The sequence below is a fragment of the Suillus bovinus genome, assembly GCF_016758785.1.
Source record: "Suillus bovinus strain UH-Sbo-P2 chromosome Unknown EDB93scaffold_100, whole genome shotgun sequence".
Lineage (NCBI taxonomy): Eukaryota > Fungi > Basidiomycota > Agaricomycetes > Boletales > Suillaceae > Suillus > Suillus bovinus.
The window spans coordinates 18,081-39,927 of NW_024542156.1; the positions used below are offsets into that span (position 1 = coordinate 18,081).

The window sequence follows — 21,847 nt, forward strand, 5'->3', positions numbered from 1 at the left end:
GCGCACCAAGTCATAGATCAAGAAAGGAAACAGGGTAAAGGGGATGTGGCGTGCAATGTATCATAGGTTACCGTCCAGACGGTAAGGGTAAAGGGGACTATCCACAGGATCAGTCAATGGGTGGAATGGAGCATGGGTATGCTTCGTCAGAGAAAGGGTCTGGCCAGATGTACTGGCTCTGCTGGAGCAACAGGTAGAGAGCGAAGGGGAATGCAAGGATGACAAGGATAACAAGAGCAAGGTCGGGGTAAGGGTGTGATGCAAGGGCGGAGATGAGGAGGATGAGGAGAAAAATGGTAGGGGCCCAAGCATCTAGATATTCTTGTAACAACACACAGCATGCGACTCAACTTGGTAACCTGGTATGCCTTTTAATGCTCATTGCAGTTTTCCTTTTTTCTAACTATGTTCAATCACTCAAGGTGGAGCCTCGCATCCCGTTATTATGCCGTGACCTGAAAGAGGTTGCATGTGCCAACATCGATGGCTACTTCCATCTAGGCCAGAGCGCAGTGAAGGCGAAAAAACTCATGGAGCAACACGCATATTCATATTCTTTGAAATTTGATGTAAGTTGTACTATTCTTTTCCAACTTCAAGCACTCTTTACCACTTGCCGAGTTCTTCGCACTCAGGAGCGGGTTCTTTATCATATTCCTACATATCTAACTAACTTTTATTTCTTCAACAGTCCAACGACAATCCCTCGCCTAGGGGAAACAAACCCTATCAGGGAGAACTTGTTATCTTTCTATTGCATACTGGTATCTTCAATGGCCCGAAGTCCATTGGTGTCAAATTTGCAGAGCACTTCATCAAAATTGCGGGCTGATGGGGACTAGAACGAGACGAGTCTCAGCGTGAATAGGACAACGCTAAATGTATTCAATACCTAGAACGAGACGAGTCTAGGTACACATGAGCTATCAAGAATATACTGAAGAACTAGAGATACTCACCTCAGCGTGAATAGGACAACGCTGAGGTGAGACGACGCGAACGGCGCTACTGATATACGAGCATGGCGGATCTGTGGCTGAGTGACGAAGGTGAAACTGTATAGTACGTAGCACATGGTGCAAGATGATAACGAGAGTCGGAGACATATGTTCTGAGATAAGAAAAACTAAATGAGGACGTACGACGATCACCAACATGTGATACCAAAACTATCAACACACCCCCTCACCGAGACACGAGTGAAAGGGCGGAGAGGTGCTTCAAGAATAAAGGACGAGCGAGCGGTTTGGTGAAAATATCCGCGGTGTTCTTGTGCGAGGGCAACCATTTGAGAGTAAAAATACCCTTGTCAACATATTCACGGATGAAGTGATAATGAATATCGATATGCTTTGAGCGGATGTGGTTCTTCGCCTCAACGGAAAGCGAGATGGCGCCAGTGTTGTCCATGTAGACAACGATGGGGGCAAGGTACGTGACGCGAAGTTCGTTGAAGAGTGAGCGCAACCAGAGACCCTCTTGGAATACATGGGTAACGGCCATGTATTCCGCCTCTGTGGAGGAGAGCACATGGGTGGACTGCTTCTTCGAGGCATGAGCTATCAATCCCCCCACATAGAACCAGGCGTAACCAGAGATGGACAAACGGTCCTCGGGGTTGCTGGCCCAATCAGCGTCACAGTAAGCGTGAAGGTTTTTGTCCACGCGGTCACCCCCATAGTGCATGCGCACATCAATGGTGCCGCTAAGGTAGCGTAAAAGCCGTTTGGCTGCAGAGTAATGATTTGGGGAGGGGGCCGCATTGAATTGTGCGAGAGAGTTTACCGCAAAAGAGACGTCAGGGCGAGTGCAGATGGATATGTAGAGGAGTTCGCCAATGAGTTTTCAATAACGTGAGGTGAGATTTGGAATGACGTCGTATGTGTCAGACGCGCGGCCAAAGGGATGATTTGCGTCCAGTGGAAGGAGTACTGGGTTGCAGTCTTGCATGCCGTATTCATCAAGGAGATAAGAAATATACTCCCCTTGATGCATCCAGAGGCGATGTGCCTCGTGGTCACGCTCGAATTGAATCCCTAAAAATTTCTGCACCGCGCCAAGATCTTTTATCCCGAACCGTTCGTGAATGCGTCCCTTGACCCAACGAAGGAAAGGTGGCGAGTTGGAAGTCCCGAGACCGTCGTCGACATGAAAACCAATGATACAGATGACACGGACACCCCCATCGTGGAGGCGATCGTAAAAGAACACTGCATAATCGACAGCGCACCGCGTGAACCCCAACTCATGCATGATTGCACGAACCTCCTCGTACCACTCCATGGCCGACTGCTTGAGGCCGTAGATAGTGCGCAGCATGCGCCAGACAGCCACTCTCCAATCTCCCTCTTCGAAACCTTTGGGCTGACACATATAAATCTCTTCCTTTAAGGTCCCCCATAAGAACGCGCGCCTGGCGTCGAAGTTGTCGAGATCCCAGTCATTCTTGCAGGCGAGGGTGGAGATGAGCCGTATGGATGAGGTCTTGAGAACGGGGGCGAATGTCGCACCGAAGTCTATCCCAGGAATCTGGGAGAAGCCCTGTGCGACCAAGCGAGCCTTATAGATAGAGCCCCCCTTGTTATCCTGCTTGAATTCCAATACCCACCAGTTTCCAATTGCTTTTCTTCCCTCTGGCAACGGCACAACACGATACACTTCCATCTCCTTCATAATCCCCAACTCCGCCTGCATCGCTGACAACCACTCACTCCTGTCAGATCGCAGCATAGCCTCCTCATACGTGGCTGGAGGTATCTTCATGTCATAGTCTGGGCTAGAGGGGTTGCGTCGTCGGTCGCTCCAAATGCTAATATTTGCCTGCTCCTCAATGATGACATTAGCGAAGGCATCGGGCACGTCAACGTTAGGCTCGATGTCAGAAATCATGGCTTCAGCGCTCCTTTCCGCGATGGGTTCCTCGGTGGGTGCAGGACCAGCAATGGCACGGGCCATGCGCGCCTCGCGAAGTGCCTGTAACCTGGCTTTGGAAGCTGCGAGCTCCTCGGCATAGGATTGACCCGCTGCTGTTGCAATGTGAGGACGGGCAGATCGGCGTGGAGGGAGCACAGAGGGAGGAGGAATAGGAGCAGGGATGGTTGTATCTGCGGGAGCAAATGGTGGAGTCGACGTGCTTTGAACAGGTGAGTGCGGGGCAGAGGTGGGGTCAGCGTCATCGTCTGAGTCAGAGTTGTGTGGGTGAGCGACTGAAGGAACATTCTCATCAAAAATAACATCACGCGCAGTGAAGAAAGTTCCTGTGTCCTTGTCGCGAAGTCTGTACCCTTTAACCCCTTCAGGATACCCTAGGAAAACCGCGTGCCGGGAGTGAGGACCGAGCTTTGTTTGCAATTCGGTTGGAATGCGAGCGAAGCATCGAGAGCCGAAGATACGTAGATGAGCGAGGTCGGGTTTTCAATTGTTCACGAGTTCGTAGGGGGTCGTGCCTGGTGGTAGGGTGCTTGATTCACTCCTGTTCCACAGGTAGCAAGCGGTGAGTGCCGCTTCCCCCCAGAGGGAGGCAGGGAGTTGAGCCGTCTCCAGCATAGCAGATAAGCGTCCCTCGATGGTGTGGATTGCGCGCTCAGCTTTACCATTTTGCTGATGCGCATATGGAGCTGAGAGCTGCCTCTCAATGCCCGCGGCAACAAGAGCCTCTGTGAAGGCTGCGCTAATAAATTCCCCCCCGTTGTCAGAACGAAAAACTTTGACAGTACGTTCGGCATGATTTTCCCATCTGCTTTTGATAGACGTCCAGGCTTCCAGTGCCTGGCTTTTGGTGGCAAGGAGCTGCAGGTTCAGGAGGTTGGTGTGGTCGTCTAGAAAAATGATGAAGTGATGTTTTCCATGAGGCGTTGCGAAGGGGAATGGGCCACATAAGTCCGAGTGTATGAGGTCGAGCATGCGTGCTGCGCGTGGAGTTGCAGAGGGCGGATAGGGTTTTCGAGGATGCTTGGCCATTATACAAGGCTCGCAGCGTTGGACCTGTGGAGATGTCGACCTTGACCCCGGTTGCAAACACAGGCAGGCGTTTAACGGCGTCACCTCCAGGATGTCCCATCCGTGCGTGCCACAAGTCCCAGGACAAAGGAACATGGGCAAAAGCGGAGATTTCTTGTGGACATTTCGTACGGATAGACAACGTGTCTGGGGTGAGGAATTTGAGGTCGGCGAAGAAGAGGTTCCCGACCATGGGAAGACTGCCAAGTGGGTTGTCTCGATAGACTAGTTCACAGCGTGCAGGATTGGGTTTGAAGTTACACTCCCAGCCCTTTTGCAGCATGTGGCCGACAGAGAGGAGATTGACGACAGCACCAGGTGCGTGGAGGCAATGAGTGAGGCGAATACGGCTAATACATCCGTTGATGGTAAGTTCAGCCACACAATCACCGCGTCCTGATGTGGCGAGTGTGCCGTGATTGGCGGTTTTAACCGTCACTTTAGCCTTTTCGGAGTAAGTCCAGAACACGTTTTGATCGGTGATAAGGGTTGACGTAGCACTGGAGTCTAGAATGGTAGATAGATGCTGTCTGGCTATGCACGCTAAGTCGTCTGCACTCATTGTCGAGTCGTCTGAACTGATCTCTGCGATTGTTGCACAGGCAAGCTCTCGCCGTACACTCGAATCGACAGGAACAGAGGAGGTCGTGTCTGGTTTCAACTCTGTCGCCGATGCTGCGACATCCTTCTTGGCTTTACTCGTCTTCCTTCCCCAAGAGCTCTTAGTGCCCTCAGCACCCCCACCTGGTTGGAGACAGTGCTCCCTGTCATGCGTTAAAGAGCGGGGCAAGCCAGTGCAGACAGGGTTGTCGCATGGTACGCCCTTGGGATTATATTTGTGGATTCTGACGCCGTTTGCAGGATTGGTCCTCGATTCTCCCATGGAAGGTGATCCACTGATCGCGTTGGCATATTCAGATCCGGGTTTGGCCATTTTCAGCTGGCTGCGTTGGCAATTGGCTTCCTCCGAAAAAGAGGTTGCGATGGTTTGGAAGGTGATCTTTGGCGGGGCAGGAGGAGATGTTGTTGTCGAGGTGCTGGAAACGGGGACAGGGATCGAGGAACTTGCATACATTCCAATGGTAAGTCCTCGGAAAACAATCCATTGCGGCGTCTCAGGTAACCCGTTCAACAGCATGAATATAGCTTCCTCATCTGTGAAGACCACCCCCATTTCCACGAAACGACGACATCCATTCTCTGATACCCCGAGGTATCGAGGAGCATCTTCCGCGTCTTTGAGTCTCTCGGAGAACAGTTGTGAGTGCAACTCAAACTGTGAGGTGACGTTGAGGCGCGAGAAGTGTTGCGCTAACACATCCCACTGTTTGCGAGCTGACAGAGTCTCGTCGAGCATATTCTGGACAACGGGGGAAAGCTTACGCCCTATGATGGCTTTAGCTTGTGCGTCCTCTTTAATCCATTCCTTCATGCTCTTCTTTTCGTCATCCGTGGGTTTGCCTGCTAACACGGCTACAGGAAAAATGCTTGCGAACTCGGCGAAGTCGTTTGGATCAGTGCCTGTGCTGCAATGATTCCATAGTCCTTCCCCGGCGAGGGCAAGTCTAACCGACCTGCGCCAGCTCGAGTAGGTATCGGCGCCTGTTAACTCGATGATGTGGTCGAGTTTGCCCATAGCGGTCTATTTGGAGGATGATCGAGTTTAAAATAGCAGTGAGCGTATATGATTTGTCCAGATGAGCTTATCGAGTTCGAATCTGTTGAAGTCCTTGTCGTGTTCTCCGAGCCTATGGCTCAGGGCTCATAACCTGATGGGGACTAGAACGAGACGAGTCTCAGCGTGAATAGGACAACGCTAAATGTATTCAATACCTAGAACGAGACGAGTCTAGGTACACATGAGCTATCAAGAATATACTGAAGAACTAGAGATACTCACCTCAGCGTGAATAGGACAACGCTGAGGTGAGACGACGCGAACGGCGCTACTGATATACGAGCATGGCGGATCTGTGGCTGAGTGACGAAGGTGAAACTGTATAGTACGTAGCACATGGTGCAAGATGATAACGAGAGTCGGAGACATATGTTCTGAGATAAGAAAAACTAAATGAGGACGTACGACGATCACCAACATGTGATACCAAAACTATCAACACGGGCAACAAAGCCAAATGCCCCGAAATGCCTGTGCCATTGCTGGCACTGGTTGCAACAGCAGTAAAGTTCTTCTATCTATCTTTTTGCACAGTGCTAACTCGTTTTCAAGATCTATGCAGCCTTGTTTTGGAAGACACTTGGTTCCCCGGGGAAGTTCAACTTCACGGGGAATCAATTCAGCGAAACTTATATGTTTCATGTGAAGTTCCTCAAGGATCTGAAGAAGAACGTGCCTAAGAAGTTTCACTGCATGATGGCAGACATCTATGAGTCCGTACAGTAAGTTTTACTAGTGTGCATGGTGGTACTTTGACTTGGGTATTGACACTACTGGCAGGGCCTTGAAACGAAAGGGAGGCGATAATCAGGCTGATGAGCATCGAAAGGCGTTGGCGCTACTGGACCTTGATGGCATGTGTGAGGATTAGCTTCTAGTATGGCGCTGATCTGTGAATAGTGGTGAATAGTGCAGATTTGTTGATCACTCCTTTCATATACCCTGGTCTCTGTCAGCTTGCTCCCAGATTTGTTGATCACTCCTTTTCATATACCCTGGTCTCTGTCAGCTTGGTCCACATGTTTCAAGTTACTTTGTATACATCTTTTAATCAAATGCTATTCTTTTTATTGTAACACCGTCTGAAATGCTTGATTTGCACTTCGTTATTAAACATAATCTTTCTGAAATTCACTCTAATTGCTTGTGATATCAACTAATTATTAATAATTATACATTACTCTCGAGGGGGTAAAAAAGTACTTCTATGCGCCATAATCTTCCCAAGGCTGATAATTTCTGATTATTATCAGAAATTATCGACGGTTAGTGTGATTTAACATAATTTGTCTCGGGAGGCTTTTCCTGATGAAGTTTCATCTCCAATGAAGCAAGGGCCAGAGAAGGGGAGATTGGTGTGTGCTGCTAATTGGAGGCAGGCCTGGGAAGAAGAAGAGGATATTAGAGTGGGCTCCAGAAGAACTGGCAGATGATTTGTTTGAGGAGGTCCTGCAGTCAGAAGGATATCATTCTGATGACGACCCTGAATTTGACCTGGAAAGTGGTTTGTGTTCTTCAGATTCTGGCGTTGATTTTCTAAAATTGTAGGACACGGAGATGACAATGCATGGGGAATGAGTCTGCTTGGACAGGCGAGTCTTGTGAAGATGATGTAGTTGACTGGAGCAGATGGAGCTCTTTGGCTGCAGCTTGGGACCTTGATAGATCAGAATGAGCCCGAACACAAGACTAGTGTAATTTATTGGTAATAGATGCAGATCAATTTGCCTACTAACGGGGCCTAAGAGCATCTCCCGTTCCTCGAACTTAGTTCCGTTCAGCATACTGATTTCCTGAGCTAGAACAGTAGGGATATCCAGCATATTGGTTGAAGCATTGTAAATGTCAGGACATAGTAGAATACAGCAAATGATCTGAATAAATACTACGACAAAAATATTGCCTAGACCCATTACACACTGTCTGATCGAAATCTACACCAAAAACTTTAACAATGATACATAAATACCGCAACGAGGTTTGGAATGGATACAAAACCGTGCAACAAATTTCCCTGCTTCCTACAGAGCAACAGACAAAAACTGACCTCTCGTGTGTCACACACTACTGCTAGTCGACACATGCACGCGCTCCTGGAAAGCAATTGAGGTCATAGCAGACGCTGCGTCGGAGTTGGCCACGAGCTTAGCGTGGTATTCGCGAACGCCAAGGATCAGGCGTGGTCCCAGCACATACGCCTGCATGACTGTCAAAATCTGAAGCAAGCCATAACGAGTCTGAGCTTCGAGGGAATATTGGTCCTATAGAAATGATGGATCATGGTCGCATGCTGAGCTAAGGGAAAAAACATATCGCTAAGACTGTTGGAGATAATTGAACGACGAGGCTGAAGCAAGAAACAACAAAAAAGCTACCACGTTCGATCCTTCAGCAAACAAAGGAACCATGATCACAATACGAGCATACCTCGCAAAGTATGCCATGTGAGTTTTGATCAACACCGAGAAACAGTCCCCGATAATCCCTCCTGCCGAATGACGTCGCAGCTCACGGATGTGTTTTACAGCAATCCAAACTGCGAGACATAGTGCGAGGACCTCCCACACAGTTCCGAGTATCCAAGTAATGGGATTCATAAGTAAGACATCCGAGTCTTCCGGATAGTTAACCTGGCACTGATAAGTGCCGGAGAGAACATATTCCTCTGGTATTCATCAATGAGCCTCATGCACGTTTGTTTTCATCCACGATCAAGCGTACCCCCTGACATATGCATCGTTGTCATTATGAGGACCACTACGTTGAAAGTATTGTCAGCCAGGAATGTGGCAACGAGAAATATCAGGATCTTTCTGGATCCTTGATACATGGCATGCAACCGAGTTATGATGATGACTTATAGCATGTCTCAGTCAAGTCAGTATCAATGAGGTCTCGCAAATACCGAGCTCACCCCACAGCATCGCGAATACCGAAACATCTGTCCAATCCTGTACGAGGTAGATAATCCGGCCTGATGAAAGCAGTCAGTGACCAGTCTAGGGTAGCACACACCACAAACAAACTCACATCTATGGCAGTATGGTGCGTGGCGGTCATTAGTGAACCAGCAAGTTAGTAAACAAATACACCCACTGCTACAGGGCACCACAGTTAATCGGAGGAAAATGGTAGCATCTGTACAGAAGACTCACTGTATCTGTCAGCGAGATGATCGGAAGAGCCTCTGCATGCTGTTGGTCAGAAGAAGCAAAGACAATGAATAATGAGAAGACATACCAAGGATGTTCAGGCTGAATATGAGAGATAGACGATCAGCATGACATCGACTGTTTAGCCTTCCGAACATACGCAGCATAGAAGATTCCTAGGTAGCGCACCTAGGATACTTTCAAGTCAGTACAGCATGACAATTACGACGGAACAAGATACATACAGCGAGATATAGAAATTGTCATCAGAGACCAACGTTGCCTCTGTAATTGAGTGTATTTTCATGTGTGTTCCCTTGACATGAGACTCTACTCACCCAGACCAATTCAACCTATGAGACCATTATTAGCGAGATGGCTGCTTCTGTCATAGCATCGACATACCTCTTGTCCAAAAGTAAGGGCTGAAAATAGTACTTGTAAGATATCAGCACTTCCTTGATATTATCACACTCACCCCAGCCATACACCACTGCAACACAGGCGGCAACTGTGAAAACGTAGCCAAGGTTAGATTGTGGCAGGTTTGATATTTGGCTGCTCTCCACGAACCTATAAAATAGCTAGAAAAACGGTATGCATCAATGAACGGCCACCAAGAGGGATCATTTGAGACCATAGTCATATTGGGAGAGAATGTGTGTGAGTGAGAGGCAAATTTAGTTGAGATATGACAATGGCGTTCGTGCTAGTTATACCACCACCCAGTGCTTAGATCACCAACACAATACCGAGGGATGATGACCGTTCTTGTTTTAATCGACCAAAGTAGATATTTTTGCATGAAAATAAGGTTGGGGCTCAATATAGCAGATGTTGGTCGTGAAACATTTGGAAGAGAGAAATACTTGAACACCGCAAAAGATTGACCAACATTTGCATGAGTTGGGACTTGAGCTATCGTATCATTAGGATGCCGCAAATGGTGAGCGCATGGTAGTTGATTTGCATCGTGGAGTTTGTGCGGCAGTGATGCACCGGGTTTCATCGTGAGGGTAGCCTATGTAGTACATAGGAATGCTGTCTATATTTAGTGTAAACCAGCTACTACAACGACGCCACAGAACTCCTACCGGTAATCAACACATAATGCACCACGAGTGAATCTCAGAATGCACAGCTTATGTTTGGTGATTGTACATGGTGAACATCCCTTTTCGGTAGGCACACCAGGATAAGAAATTAACGAAAATAGAGCACTGAGAGAAAACAAAGTCAGACACACCACTGCAGGAAGCCCGATGATCATTTGGTAGTTGATGGCATACTGATGCTCGCATTGTTCCAAAATGAGCATCAGCAGCGTCTCTGCCTTGCTTCCTTCCACTGGGGACTTGAGTCTAGGAGCGCAGTAGAGGCGTAGTGTTGACCTATGTTGGGCGACTGATGAAAATTGACGCACCACGCTAAGTATATTCAACAACGCATCCCGCAGATACTTTGAATGGGTAGAGTGAGCATTGTAGCCTCTTGTCCGCAATATAATCTCATGACCGAATGTCTTGAGAGTACGCGAGAACAGTGGAAAAGGTTGGTGCGATCCAAGAATGTCATCGCTAGTCGCTGTGAGAAACAATGGTATATTAGCGAATAATTAACTGTAAATTGCAATGTTTGGACTCATCGGAAGTCCTGTTACAATAGCACAACATCGACTGTTCAAACATAGACCTGAAGATTACAATAGCATACTTTGCAGTGCGAACTTCTGGTGGCCTATGGCAAGAGACAAGTTGGCAGAGACTAGGTCTGGACTCTGCGCTATTGAACTGTTTCCCGTTCAGTCAACACATAAGGAATTATTGTTTCAAAATATTACGGTAATCACTAGGACTTCTTGCAAATCGTGTTTTCAAAGACTCAAACAATGCTCATCACCCATGAGTGAGAGCGACTTTTCCCCTCACACTATCTCCATATTGGAAGAATACTACGAGTCCTGGACGTCCCTCACTGAGCAGTCGCCGAGGTCAGTCAGTAATCAGTATCATCTCCTACCCAGGTCGTAGGGAGGGTTCAGCTCCAGTTTTCTCCCAACTTTCACTTGGCCTTGCCCTTTTCAACCCTGGCATAGTGGCATCTACTAGCGACGCGACTTCGGCCACACTCGATTCGTGACCCCGACCCCCGCTGAACGCACATCACCAGCCTCGATATCTCATCTCACGCACTTGCATCTGCGATCAAATACAACTTCCCCGCTGCAAACGCATCATACGCACGATGGGAACCGCTCGAAGTAAACGGCGGGCTCGAGATCTTCAACCCAGCTTTTGTCAATGCAGAATATATCGTCGCAACAAAGGTGCATATCTATTCTATTCTGTGCTATCATCGTTTTTTCTTCTAAGACCTTCATCTCAAGCGTTGAACACCTCCCAGAAGCAATTCTCACTCACTTCGCCCCCACGATCTTGGACGTTTACCACCCTCGCTCGCTCCTCGTGACGACCCCTTCGTACGGCTTCAACGCGCATTTTAACCCTCCTGGCTTGACAAACACCGCCACTGGCTTCCCCGATAAACACACAGACATGGCGTTTAGGCGCCTCGACCACATATTCGAATGGACAGTCGAGGAGTTCCAGGAGTGGTGCAGGCATCGCGCAGGAATGAGGATACGACGTGTATACGACGACTACTGTCCGTGCACAGGAGAAAGATAAGTGGGGGCGGGATGAAGAGCTAGGAGGTGCGAGCCAGGTTGCTGTGTTTAAGCATCTTGAAGGCGAAGCTTGGGCTACGAGGCACGAAGAGAAGAGCACCCAGATCGAAGAAAGGTCAAAATGCCAAAAGGAGCATCGTCTATTGAATACACACCACTACCACGCCCATGTTCACGCAAGAAAACGAGGGTCAGTCGAGGAGATCGCCAAGGACTTATCGAACAAGTTTGAAGAATGGGACGAGGCTGAGCTGCGATTAGAGGAAATTTGGTTATAGAGGAGATCGGAGCGATGTGTGGCGGGTGGTTCGAAGGTCTCATCGAGGCTATCGAGGCAAGTACGAAGTTTGATCTTCAAAGAAGCAAGGGCTAGAGAAGGGGAGATTGTCAGGTGCTGCTAGTTAGAGGCGGGCTTGCAAGGAAGAAGAGGATATTTGAATGGGCTCAAGAAGAACCAGCGGATGATTTGTTTGAGGAGGTCCTGCAATCGGAAGGATATCGTTCTGATGATGACCCGGGATTCGACTTGGGAAGTGGTCTGTATTCTTCAGACTCTGGCGTTGATCTTTTATGGGACATGAGCAAAGACGGGAATGCACAGGGGAAGGAGTCTGTTTGGACGGGCGAGTCTTGTGAAGACGACGTAGTTGACTGGAGCAGGTGGAGCTCTTTGGCTGCAGCTTGGGACCTTGATAGATCAGAATGAGCCCGAAACATATGACTAGTGTGATTCATTAGCAATAGATGCAGATCGGTTTGCCTACTAACGGGGCCTAAGAGCATCTCCTTTCCATTCAGCACACTGCTTTCCAGCGCTAGAACAGTAGGGATATCCAGGATATTGGTTGAAGCGCCATTGTAAATGCCAGGACATAGTATACAGCAAATGATTCGAATAAATACTACGACGAAAATATTGCTTAGACCCACTACAGATGTCTCATGGAAATCTACACCAAATACTTTAACCATGATACATAAATACAGCAACGACTCGGAGGCTTGGTATGGAGACAAAACCGTGACGCAACTTTTCCTGCTTCCTACAGAGCACCAGAGAACTATTGACCTCTCGTGTGTCACACGCTACTGCCAGTCGATACGTGCACGCGCTCCTGGAAAGCGATTGAGGTCATAGCAGATGCTGCGTCGGAGTTGGCCACGAGCTTAGCGTGGTATTCTCGAATGCCAAGAATCAGGCGTGGTCCCAGCACATACGCCTGCACGACTGTGAAAATCTGAAGCAAGCCATTAAGAGTCTGAGCTCCTAAGGAATTTTGGTCCTATAGAAATGATGGGTCATGGTCACATGTTGAGGTAAGGGAAGGATTGACATACCGTTGAGATTGTTGGAGATAATTCAAAAACGAGGGTGAAACAAGAAACAGCAACAAAGCTACCACGTCCAATCCTTCAGCGAAAAGGGAGCCATGATCACAATAAGACCATACCTCGCAAAGTATGACATGTGAGTTTTGATCAACACCGAGAAACAGTCTCCGATAATGCCTCCTGCCGAATGACGCCGCAGCTCACGGAAGTGTTTTACAACAATCCAAACTGCGAGACATAGTGCGAGGACCTCCAACACACTCCCGAGTATCCAAGTAATGGAATCCAGAAGTAAGACATCTTCCTGATAGTTGATCTGGCACATATAAGTGCCGGAGAGAATATATTCCTCTGGTATTCATCAATGAGCCCCATGCACGTTTGTATTCATCCACAATCAAGCGTACCCCCTGAAACATGCATCGTTGTCAGCCAGGAAGGTGACAATAAGAAATATCAGGATCTTTCTAGATCCTCGATACATGGCATGCAACCGAGTGATGATGACTTGCAGCATGTTTCAGTCAAGTCAGTATCAATGGGGTATCGCAAATGCCGAGCTCACCCCACAGAATCGCGAATACCAAAACACCTGTCGAATTCCATACGGTGTACACAACCCAGCCTGATGAAAGAAGTCAGTAACCAACCTCGAGTAGCACACACTCGAAACAGACTCACATCTGTGGCAGTATAGCGTGGCGGTCATTAGTGAACCAGAAATTTAGTAAACCAATACACCCACTGCTACAGGGCACCGCGGTTAATCGGAGGAAAATAGTAGCATCTGTACAGAAGACTCACTGTATCTGTCAGCGAGATGGTCGGAAGACTGGCTGTATGCTGTTTGTCAGCAGAAGAAAGGACAGTGAATAATGAGAAGACATACTAAGCATGGCCATCACCAAAAGTCCAAAAACCTGATGCCACCTGACTAGGATTCCGATCCCACGGTTGTCCAGCTCACATGTGGCAAGCACAGATCACCGTTCATATGTATGATCAGGCTGAATCATGCAATAGACGGAGAATGTTCAGGTTGACAAGTACATGTTAAGTCAGTCACAATACTAAACTTCAAATGATGCGCTATGATATACTGCGCGCAGTTGTTGGATTTAGATTATTTAGATTTCCTTATCGAGTTTCGACTCGGAACGAGCCGATTGTGGCTTAAACTTTATTTCGCCGTGATTACATACAGTAGCGATATTTTTGTATACCTTACGCGTTTGCAACAAATTCACCGTGCTACCTGCTGCCGAAAATTCTATAGCAGTCTGACTAGAGCCTGATATATACCTAGAGCTAGCTCACTAGTCTACAAGGCACCATATCCCTCACGTGCAAGAAACTCGTCATCTACTAGCTCTTCCTTGTCAACTCCAATTTCATTCTCCTCGTCATCACCCAAGTCTTCATATGTGCCTCCCTCACTATCATCATCGTCCACGGCTTCGTCCTCAAAGTTAGCCATTTGCAATGCTTCAGGCTGAATGTCTTCTTCCTCATGTGATGGTACAGCACCATCATTACGCAAAAACTCGTCCCACTCTCGCGTTAATTTGTGGCCAACACCACCTCCTCGGAAGCGCATGAACATGTCACGGTCGATGAAACTGGGTAGACAGATAAATGGAGTAATGTCAATATATAGAGAATGCTCACTGATTCACATAGAAATACTTGAAATCCGTGTCCGTGTCACCCTCTTCCACAGGACGTCCAAATGAAGGCTCGAGTTGAGTGTTAGTGCGACCATGTTCAAATACAGGAATTAGATGTACACCCCGAATCACTTGGTCAGGGTCTACGAAACCAAAACCTTCGGGATCATTGCGCTTGAAGTAGCCAACATGGTGGAGTTGTTTGGCTGACCACCCAGCTTTGAACTCAACATCACGCCCAAACCAACGAACAAAGAGCACGTTCATGCGAGTGGGCACCCGTGCAGTGGTACCTTGGCCACGATGCCAGATATCAAGGTTGAAAATATTGATGATGCAGGCATACCAGTAAGGGTGTCGGTCATGGTCATCCTCATGTGAGAGCATCATAATGTCGGCGTGTGTTCGAGGATTCATCGAGTCCTGCTCTCTTCGCAAATCATAGGTGGTGTAGTTGACTTGTAGTACGCTGTGCTCACGGAGTCGGTCATTAACAATGATCACCTGATTCCTGTCCTCATCAGAGAAATTGTGTTCATCACCAGAGTAATCCATGCCATGGAGTCGTGCCAGCAAGTGATCCTTCAGACGTGGAATGAAGTCCTACAAGGTCATGAAGTTAAGTGTGAAAATACTTCGGGAAATTATACTTGCCTTGACTGCCGCTGGGTCATCATGATCACCAAGCCATGTGAACACGTCATGCGAGCATTTGGGATACTTTGATATGTGATAGTGTGCTGAGGGTGAATTCTGGTGTGCTTCTTGCTGTGTTAAGGACACCAGGTTCTTTTGACGTCGTTCGAGCACTTTTGCAAGGAGTCGTTCACGGGCTTCCAGGTGTGTCATTGTTGCAACCATAGTCTTCTTATTCTTTGATGTCCTTGGATACCATCGCTTGACATGTCGATGTTCAAGTTCGCCCTAATATAGATAGTATAAGAGTAATGCTAGTATGATAATCAATATGAAACATACCGGCTGTGTAGTATAGTTATCTGTTGTGCCCCTTTGCCTAATTGTGTTAGCATAATCACCCAGCGCATGAAATTTATACGTCGAAAGATTGAGGGACTTGTACTTTGGTCCAGCGTTTTTCTTCCCTGGAGTGGTAGACACTAGTTTTTGTTTTGCAGCTAATGCGGCCTCTCGATGTCCCCATGCTGCATGCTCGTCAGGGAGTTCAGTCGTGTAGTAGTAACTGCATGTCATCTTGTAGAACTTGCGAACCGATTGACCGAGTATGACAGTGGCAGTATCGAAAAAATCCAGCGTGTCAGTGGTGTGCAACCGAAGCTTGGCATATGCGTGCCAAGATGTTAAGTCGAAGAGAAGGTCAAGAATTATGGTATTATGAGGCTCCGGCAATAGATTCTCGAATACAGCCATAGCGCACTGACAGATAAGTCAGATAATACACAATATCAACGATACGGCTACTGACCTGCAGAAGATCCTCAAAGTCTCGGGCAGCCAATTTTTTCATAGCTGAAGTGTTATGGTGGAAGCGGCAAATTGTCCCTCTACCAAATGTAGGGACTTCTCTGTATCTGAAAAGGACATTAGCATATGAACCCGGCCATCAAGCACAAATGTGCGCATGAAAAAATTAGAAGAATTACCGTTCATTTAGCTTCTGCACTCCAGTTCCTCCAGCTGCGTGCAAGATTCACATCAGGTGTGTGAAGATTGCTTTCCAAGCACCAATCTCGAACTCATGCAGTTGATCGACCACAAACAACGAAAACATGTCAACACCATGGTCTGCTAATCGTCCAGAAAATGTGTTCTAATGACAAATGTCAGTCATAGTGTAAAATTTGATAGGCGTGTAGCAGCACTTACACGAATTGGCACATATGATTCTTCATTAAGAATCGCCTTAACGCGACTGCCATCTACTGGAGCTCCAAGTTCGAAAATCAATTTCCGAGCTTCTTCCACTCGCTGTCGTCGTCGCAGGCCATCAGTGCGCTCCCGTGTGACCCGACACCTCATGTCTAGCACCATTCCCATCATATGAACATCTGCCTTCTTGACAAGACAGCGAGGGCATGGACGTTGTTCTAAGAATTTGATGCTAGTGAGCAGTATCCTCGAGTAACATGTCAGTCTCAAATGATTTGTCGAGGTAAGACTTACTTTTCAGGATAATCCGCAGAGTAAGAGAAGAACTGAGGATATACCCTTCGTGTAATCCCATCGCTATAGTGAATGATGATACCATGCTTATACGTGTTATGACTTGGATGGTATCTGTTGGCGACGCTCAAACAGAGCGCGTGTCGTCAACGGTCGAGGACGTCCTTGGGCTAGCCCAAGGTTAGGGGTCTTACTTGGCGAGGCTTCGGCAAGTAAGATTTAACGCCTATGTCCAAATCAGGTAGCTTATGTCAAGCGGGTGCTTGACGATAAGCTAAATCGGCCTAGGCTTACGACACCCGAAGGTTAATCGTAAGGATCGTTGTTAATTAGAAGGACGGAAGTCCGACTAGTTAACAGGGGCTTTGCTCGTCGACAAAGTCGATGAGTAAAGGTCGAGACTATAGGCTTATCTGCGAAGAGCAGATAAGAAGATAGAATATAGACTGCTGGCGAAGCAGAAGAATCACTCTGGTGAGAGTAGGAGGTCAAGAACCAAGTAGATTCAAGTTAGGGAATATGGTATATGGTAGCAAGTTTATATAGAGGACAGGAGACGTATTAGTGGGTGATAACTCATACTACCGGGAGAGGCAATCGGTAAAGGGTATAACCATAACAGGAAGGCACGTTCAGTCGAGGTAGAACGTGCTAGATAAGGAAGTGAGTCAAAGATCGAAATAAGGAGTAAAATGCGCAGGGGCACGATCGTGCAGCTGCGGATCTAAGTATAAGTTGCATGTGCGACTGCGCACCGAGTCAGAGATCAAGAAAGGGAATGGGGCAAGGGGGATGCGTCGTGCATCATATCATAGGCTACCGTCCAGACGGTAAAGGCAAGGGGACTGTCCACAGGATCAGTCAGGTGGTGGAACGGAGCATGGGTATGCTTTGTCAGCGAAAGGATCTGGCCAGATGTACTGGCTTTGCTGAAGTGACAGGTAGAGGGCGAAAGGGAATGCGAGAATGACGAGGATAACCAGGGTAAGGTCGGGGTAAGGGTATGACGCGAGGGCTGATACAAGGAGGATTAGGAGAAAAATGGTAGGGGCCCAAGCGTCTAGATGTTCTTGTAACAATACACTTCCATAAACTTTCCATCAAGAATTAACTCCCAAATTGTGTGAACCAACTCGCGTTTGAGGTGTGTGAAGGTGCTACTTGATGCTGGTTCACCAAATATATCAATGTAAACCCCCTGTAAATTATGTGGAAGCTGCGTGTAGGTTTAGTAAATGTCATCACAAAGAAATGCACACATACATTCAGAATATATGCCAAGTGATGACATGCACAAGCTGTAGGCTTTCCTCGTGTATATTTGGACTGATTACCGAAGAAGACATAAAACGGCCAGAGGGATGCATCTCCAAAGCTCGCCAAGTGAGTGGCGTCCGACCAGACCATTAGCAAGGCAACAACGCGCTCGAGGTCATCATTAGGATTTCTGGGAAGAGCGTTCACTTCTTCATAAGCTCTTACCATTTCAGGGGAGGCATAGGATTCGGAGAAAACTTCCAGAGTTCAATTATCCGGTGAATTCCAGTATTGGCAGAATGGAGTCATGTTGAAATTCAGCGACACGTCATCCTCGAATATGTGCGTGATGATATCAGTTAGAGAACAGTGGTAAATGCCTCGAATTGCGAGCTCAGGAGCATCATTCTCTGAGGGGAACTTGGCCTTCTCATTGGGTAAGCGGATCTTGACAGTAGACTCTTGCCACCCATACTTCTCATGGAACGGATTTGATTTACCATCGAGGTATTCATCTAGCCGTTTGCTCTCACGTGCATGATTGAAACCAACTAGGTCGCCCTGCTTGAATTGAGGATCACGAAGGAACTCAGCTAGGCGGTCAAGTTCAGCTGCTGATTTTGCATTACTGCAAGAATAGTGCCAGGCCATCAGGAGGGCTGACGATTGGTTCGTGAATGCTCTGAACAAATCATCATCACTAATTTTGGGGGAGGAGACTCCTGGGTACACTCTGTGAGGGGTAGTGCGCACGCCCTCTAGTGTTGGGGTGTCTGTGACACTTTCTAGTGTGTAATTGGCCTCGGGGGCTAGAGTGGGACGGGTTGCATATATGCTGTACAGGCCGAAGGTATCTGGTTGTGTTTGGAAGGGGATAAGCTGGGGAGGTTCAGGTAGATCAGACGGCGGTGGCGAGGGCTGCGGTGAGGGCTGCGGTGATGAAGTACTGTGGTGTTGGGAGGATTCAATCTCATTACCCGAAATGCCTGCACGTCACTGTTGGACAGTTTGAGGCATGTGTGCGAGGTGCGTAGTTGTACCTGGAAGATAGTCGATGAATCGATGTGGCATGCGGATGGTGCGTCCGGAACATTTTGAAGTAATTGCAGGGGTTGGTGGTACATTTGATGGACCAGCAATCATACTCTCGCACTGGTAAATGTACTGTAAATTTCCATTCCAATGATTCAGACAAAATGTACCTGATTTATGACTGCTGCATCGTTTTCTGCATCTATTTCACCATGATCCATTGCCCACACTTCATCCTCCCTCACTTCCTGCATTATCTCCTCCATTTGAGCACATTGTGATTTACGTTCACTCGACTTCAAGTTGTGTCGTTTGGCAGCACGGCGTAAAATGTCCGAAAGCTTCAGTGCTTTGTTCTGCAAGCAGTGGGAACGATGCGCAGAGAGTGATCGCTGTGCAGGGAAAGTCTTACCACAGGCAACGCATGACTGCACCATCTTGATTGAAGCAGAGTATGTAGTGAAGGACCAATGTGACAGCGGATTCGGAAGAGATTCAAGGGAATGACTTGGAGCTTAAGGTTTAACATCAGTCCCAGGCCGGATCAAATCTGATGATATTTTTTCAAAAATTTGAGCCAGTTCAGCAATGAGATGTTGACCGAAGTTTGGCAAATAGGTTGTCGGCTCGGATTTTGCCAAACATCGGAACTCAAATCCAGATCTGCATTCGGACCAACCCTAACACCAGGGTACATACATTATGATCAATGTGTTAGGTGCCATTTGGACAGTGAATTCCATTTTCAAATTTCGGATTCGTGGTCACATGCAACATAATTATATAAGCTGGGTTACCGTATCAGGTTCCAATATGATAACAATCATCAGCGCTGTAGGATGACCATGCCAGCTGCTACCCTACAACAACTTGACTATGATGGACCGCTTGGGATGGTACAACGAGGGCATATACAGTGCCTGATGTTTATTCTAGTTGCTGTTGTTACCCAGGCCCTCATAGACTATTAGACACACTTCCTAACCCGCTGTGTGTGCATACCCTATCACACATCTGCTTTAACAGGCAAAGCATGGGTGTTGGAACTCATGGTTGGTCACCCTGATCGCATCAAACACAATCTCAGTGTGAACCTCAATGTTTTCAATGGTTTGTTGAAAGTCCTACAAGCCAATGGGTTTGTAAGGTCCCGCAATGGAGTTTCTGTGGAGGAACAGCTTGCAATATTTCTGTACACCTGTGTCACAGGGCTCTTGACCCGCCATATCGGAGAAAGGTTCCAATGTTCATTGGATACAGTCTCACGGTAAGTAGAGAATCAATATTGTATTATAATTCGTCTAAGATCAAACTTATGACCCTAGGTACTTCAAGCACATGTTACTGTTCTTTTCAACACCTCCGTTTTACTCCTCACAGGTTCAATTCCCTAAACACAACACTCCCAACACTCCCATCTCTCCCACAATCTTAAACGATGTGCACGTCCGATTTTTTGATCAGTGCCTTGGCGCTGTTGACGGTTCTCACATCCGCGCATTCACCACCATTGAGGACCAGCTGTTCATGCAGAACCATAAAGGATATCTCTCTCAGAATTGTCTTTTCATGTGTAATGTCGACTTCTTTTTTATTTACTTGCTTTGTGGGTGGGATGGCTCTGTCACTGATGCGGCTCTCTGGAATGATGTGCACACAAAGGACTTGTGCATTCCCCCTGGAAAATACTTCCTCACAGATGCTGGCTTCGGGTCATGTGATGCACTGCTTGTTCTGTATCGCAGTGTGTGCTATCATCTCAAGGAATGGCTGGCAGGCTAACCTCAGGTATGTTCTCATGTTCTCATTCTCACAGCTTTTCTTGACCAGTGCATTTTTTAAGGCATCAGAATCCAAAGGAACTATTCAACCTCCAGCATGCAAAACTGCGCAATGTAGTGGAACAGATTTTTGGGGTAATCAAGCGCCAGTGGCAAATTTTACAACTACTGCTAGAGTACAACATGAGCATTTAAGCACGAGTGCCAGCGGCTTTGTGTGCCTTGCACAATTTTATTCGGAGGCACGACCCTGACACTGACCTACTCAATCAAGATGAATACAATGAGAACAACCACATCATAGACAACGGAGAGGATGGAGCGGCTCATGGGGAACTTGGGGATGGGCCTGTTGATGCTGCTGAGAGACGGTGTGCAGAACAGCGTCGTGATGCTATAGCACAGGCGATGTGGGAGGACTATTGTGCAGAGTCTATTCGGCGTGGACATCCATTAGTGTAGTACATTAGCATAGTACAAACTGATGGAATTTAACATGGTGTTTTCAAGCTGGTGCAAGACGATAGTCTTGAAACTCTCTGCAATCCGACCAGCAACATAAGCCATGGTAAGCTTGCGATCAATCATTTTGGCACGGTCGGTAATGGTTACATACTACTGCGGCGAATGTTAGTGAAGCATCTTTGCACCCACACAGATCTGAGCTTCTCATCCATATTCAGGTACTTGACGACCTCCCTCTCGTTCGATCCAAATAGTCTATCAAGTTGACTTTTTCATTGTCTGAGAATACAGTGCTTGTGCTGACCATTGCAACTGCATGTGCAAGATCCTTTGCAGATATTGCGGCTGTGGTGTCCGCAAGTGTTTGGTTGAAGTCCTTGAGCATGTCAGCAAGACTGACAATTGCACTGCTATTCTCCTGCTGCGCCTTTACAGCTGCTGAGGGAGGTCGGACTTGCTTTGACGAACTAGTAATTGAGATGTCTGAGCCTAGTGCACTGGCCTTCCACTTCTCTTGACAGCTGATGCTGGTCATAATGGAGGACACAGTGTTTGTGTCAGAAATGAGGAAGGTAGATGGAGCGGCTGGTGATGCTGGTACGATTCCAGGCTGAAATATGTGGTGTTTGACACTTGGAGAAGAGCCGATCTCATTT

The 21,847-nt window shown here is 47.4% G+C and overlaps 4 protein-coding genes across 4 annotated transcripts; 2 read left to right on the forward strand and 2 right to left on the reverse strand.

Annotated features, from left to right (window-relative positions):
* Positions 1-6,144: 6,144 nt before the first annotated feature.
* Positions 6,145-6,548, forward strand: EDB93DRAFT_1255703 (uncharacterized protein; the record flags this gene model as incomplete). The annotated part of the gene is made up of 3 exons (XM_041453830.1): positions 6,145-6,180; positions 6,230-6,399; positions 6,458-6,548. 3 exons carry the CDS (start codon positions 6,145-6,147, stop codon positions 6,546-6,548), a joined length of 297 nt encoding a protein of 98 aa, XP_041302253.1.
* A 1,186-nt stretch (positions 6,549-7,734) lies between these two features.
* Positions 7,735-9,475, reverse strand: EDB93DRAFT_1255704 (uncharacterized protein; the record flags this gene model as incomplete). Its single annotated transcript, XM_041453831.1, has 12 exons — positions 7,735-7,938; positions 8,000-8,048; positions 8,105-8,342; positions 8,399-8,533; positions 8,592-8,651; positions 8,833-8,871; positions 8,918-8,931; positions 8,990-9,018; positions 9,168-9,182; positions 9,235-9,254; positions 9,308-9,340; positions 9,403-9,475. 12 exons carry the CDS (start codon positions 9,473-9,475, stop codon positions 7,735-7,737), a joined length of 909 nt encoding a protein of 302 aa, XP_041302254.1.
* Positions 9,476-10,730: 1,255 nt separating this feature from the next.
* EDB93DRAFT_1255705 (uncharacterized protein) lies at positions 10,731-12,221 on the forward strand (the record flags this gene model as incomplete). The annotated part of the gene is made up of 6 exons (XM_041453832.1): positions 10,731-10,819; positions 10,999-11,155; positions 11,202-11,477; positions 11,506-11,741; positions 11,777-11,853; positions 11,917-12,221. The coding sequence occupies 6 exons, from the start codon at positions 10,731-10,733 to the stop codon at positions 12,219-12,221; spliced, it is 1,140 nt and encodes a 379-aa protein (XP_041302255.1).
* A 373-nt stretch (positions 12,222-12,594) lies between these two features.
* EDB93DRAFT_1255706 (uncharacterized protein) lies at positions 12,595-13,270 on the reverse strand (the record flags this gene model as incomplete). Its single annotated transcript, XM_041453833.1, has 4 exons — positions 12,595-12,798; positions 12,854-12,911; positions 12,967-13,198; positions 13,255-13,270. 4 exons carry the CDS (start codon positions 13,268-13,270, stop codon positions 12,595-12,597), a joined length of 510 nt encoding a protein of 169 aa, XP_041302256.1.
* Positions 13,271-21,847: the final 8,577 nt, after the last annotated feature.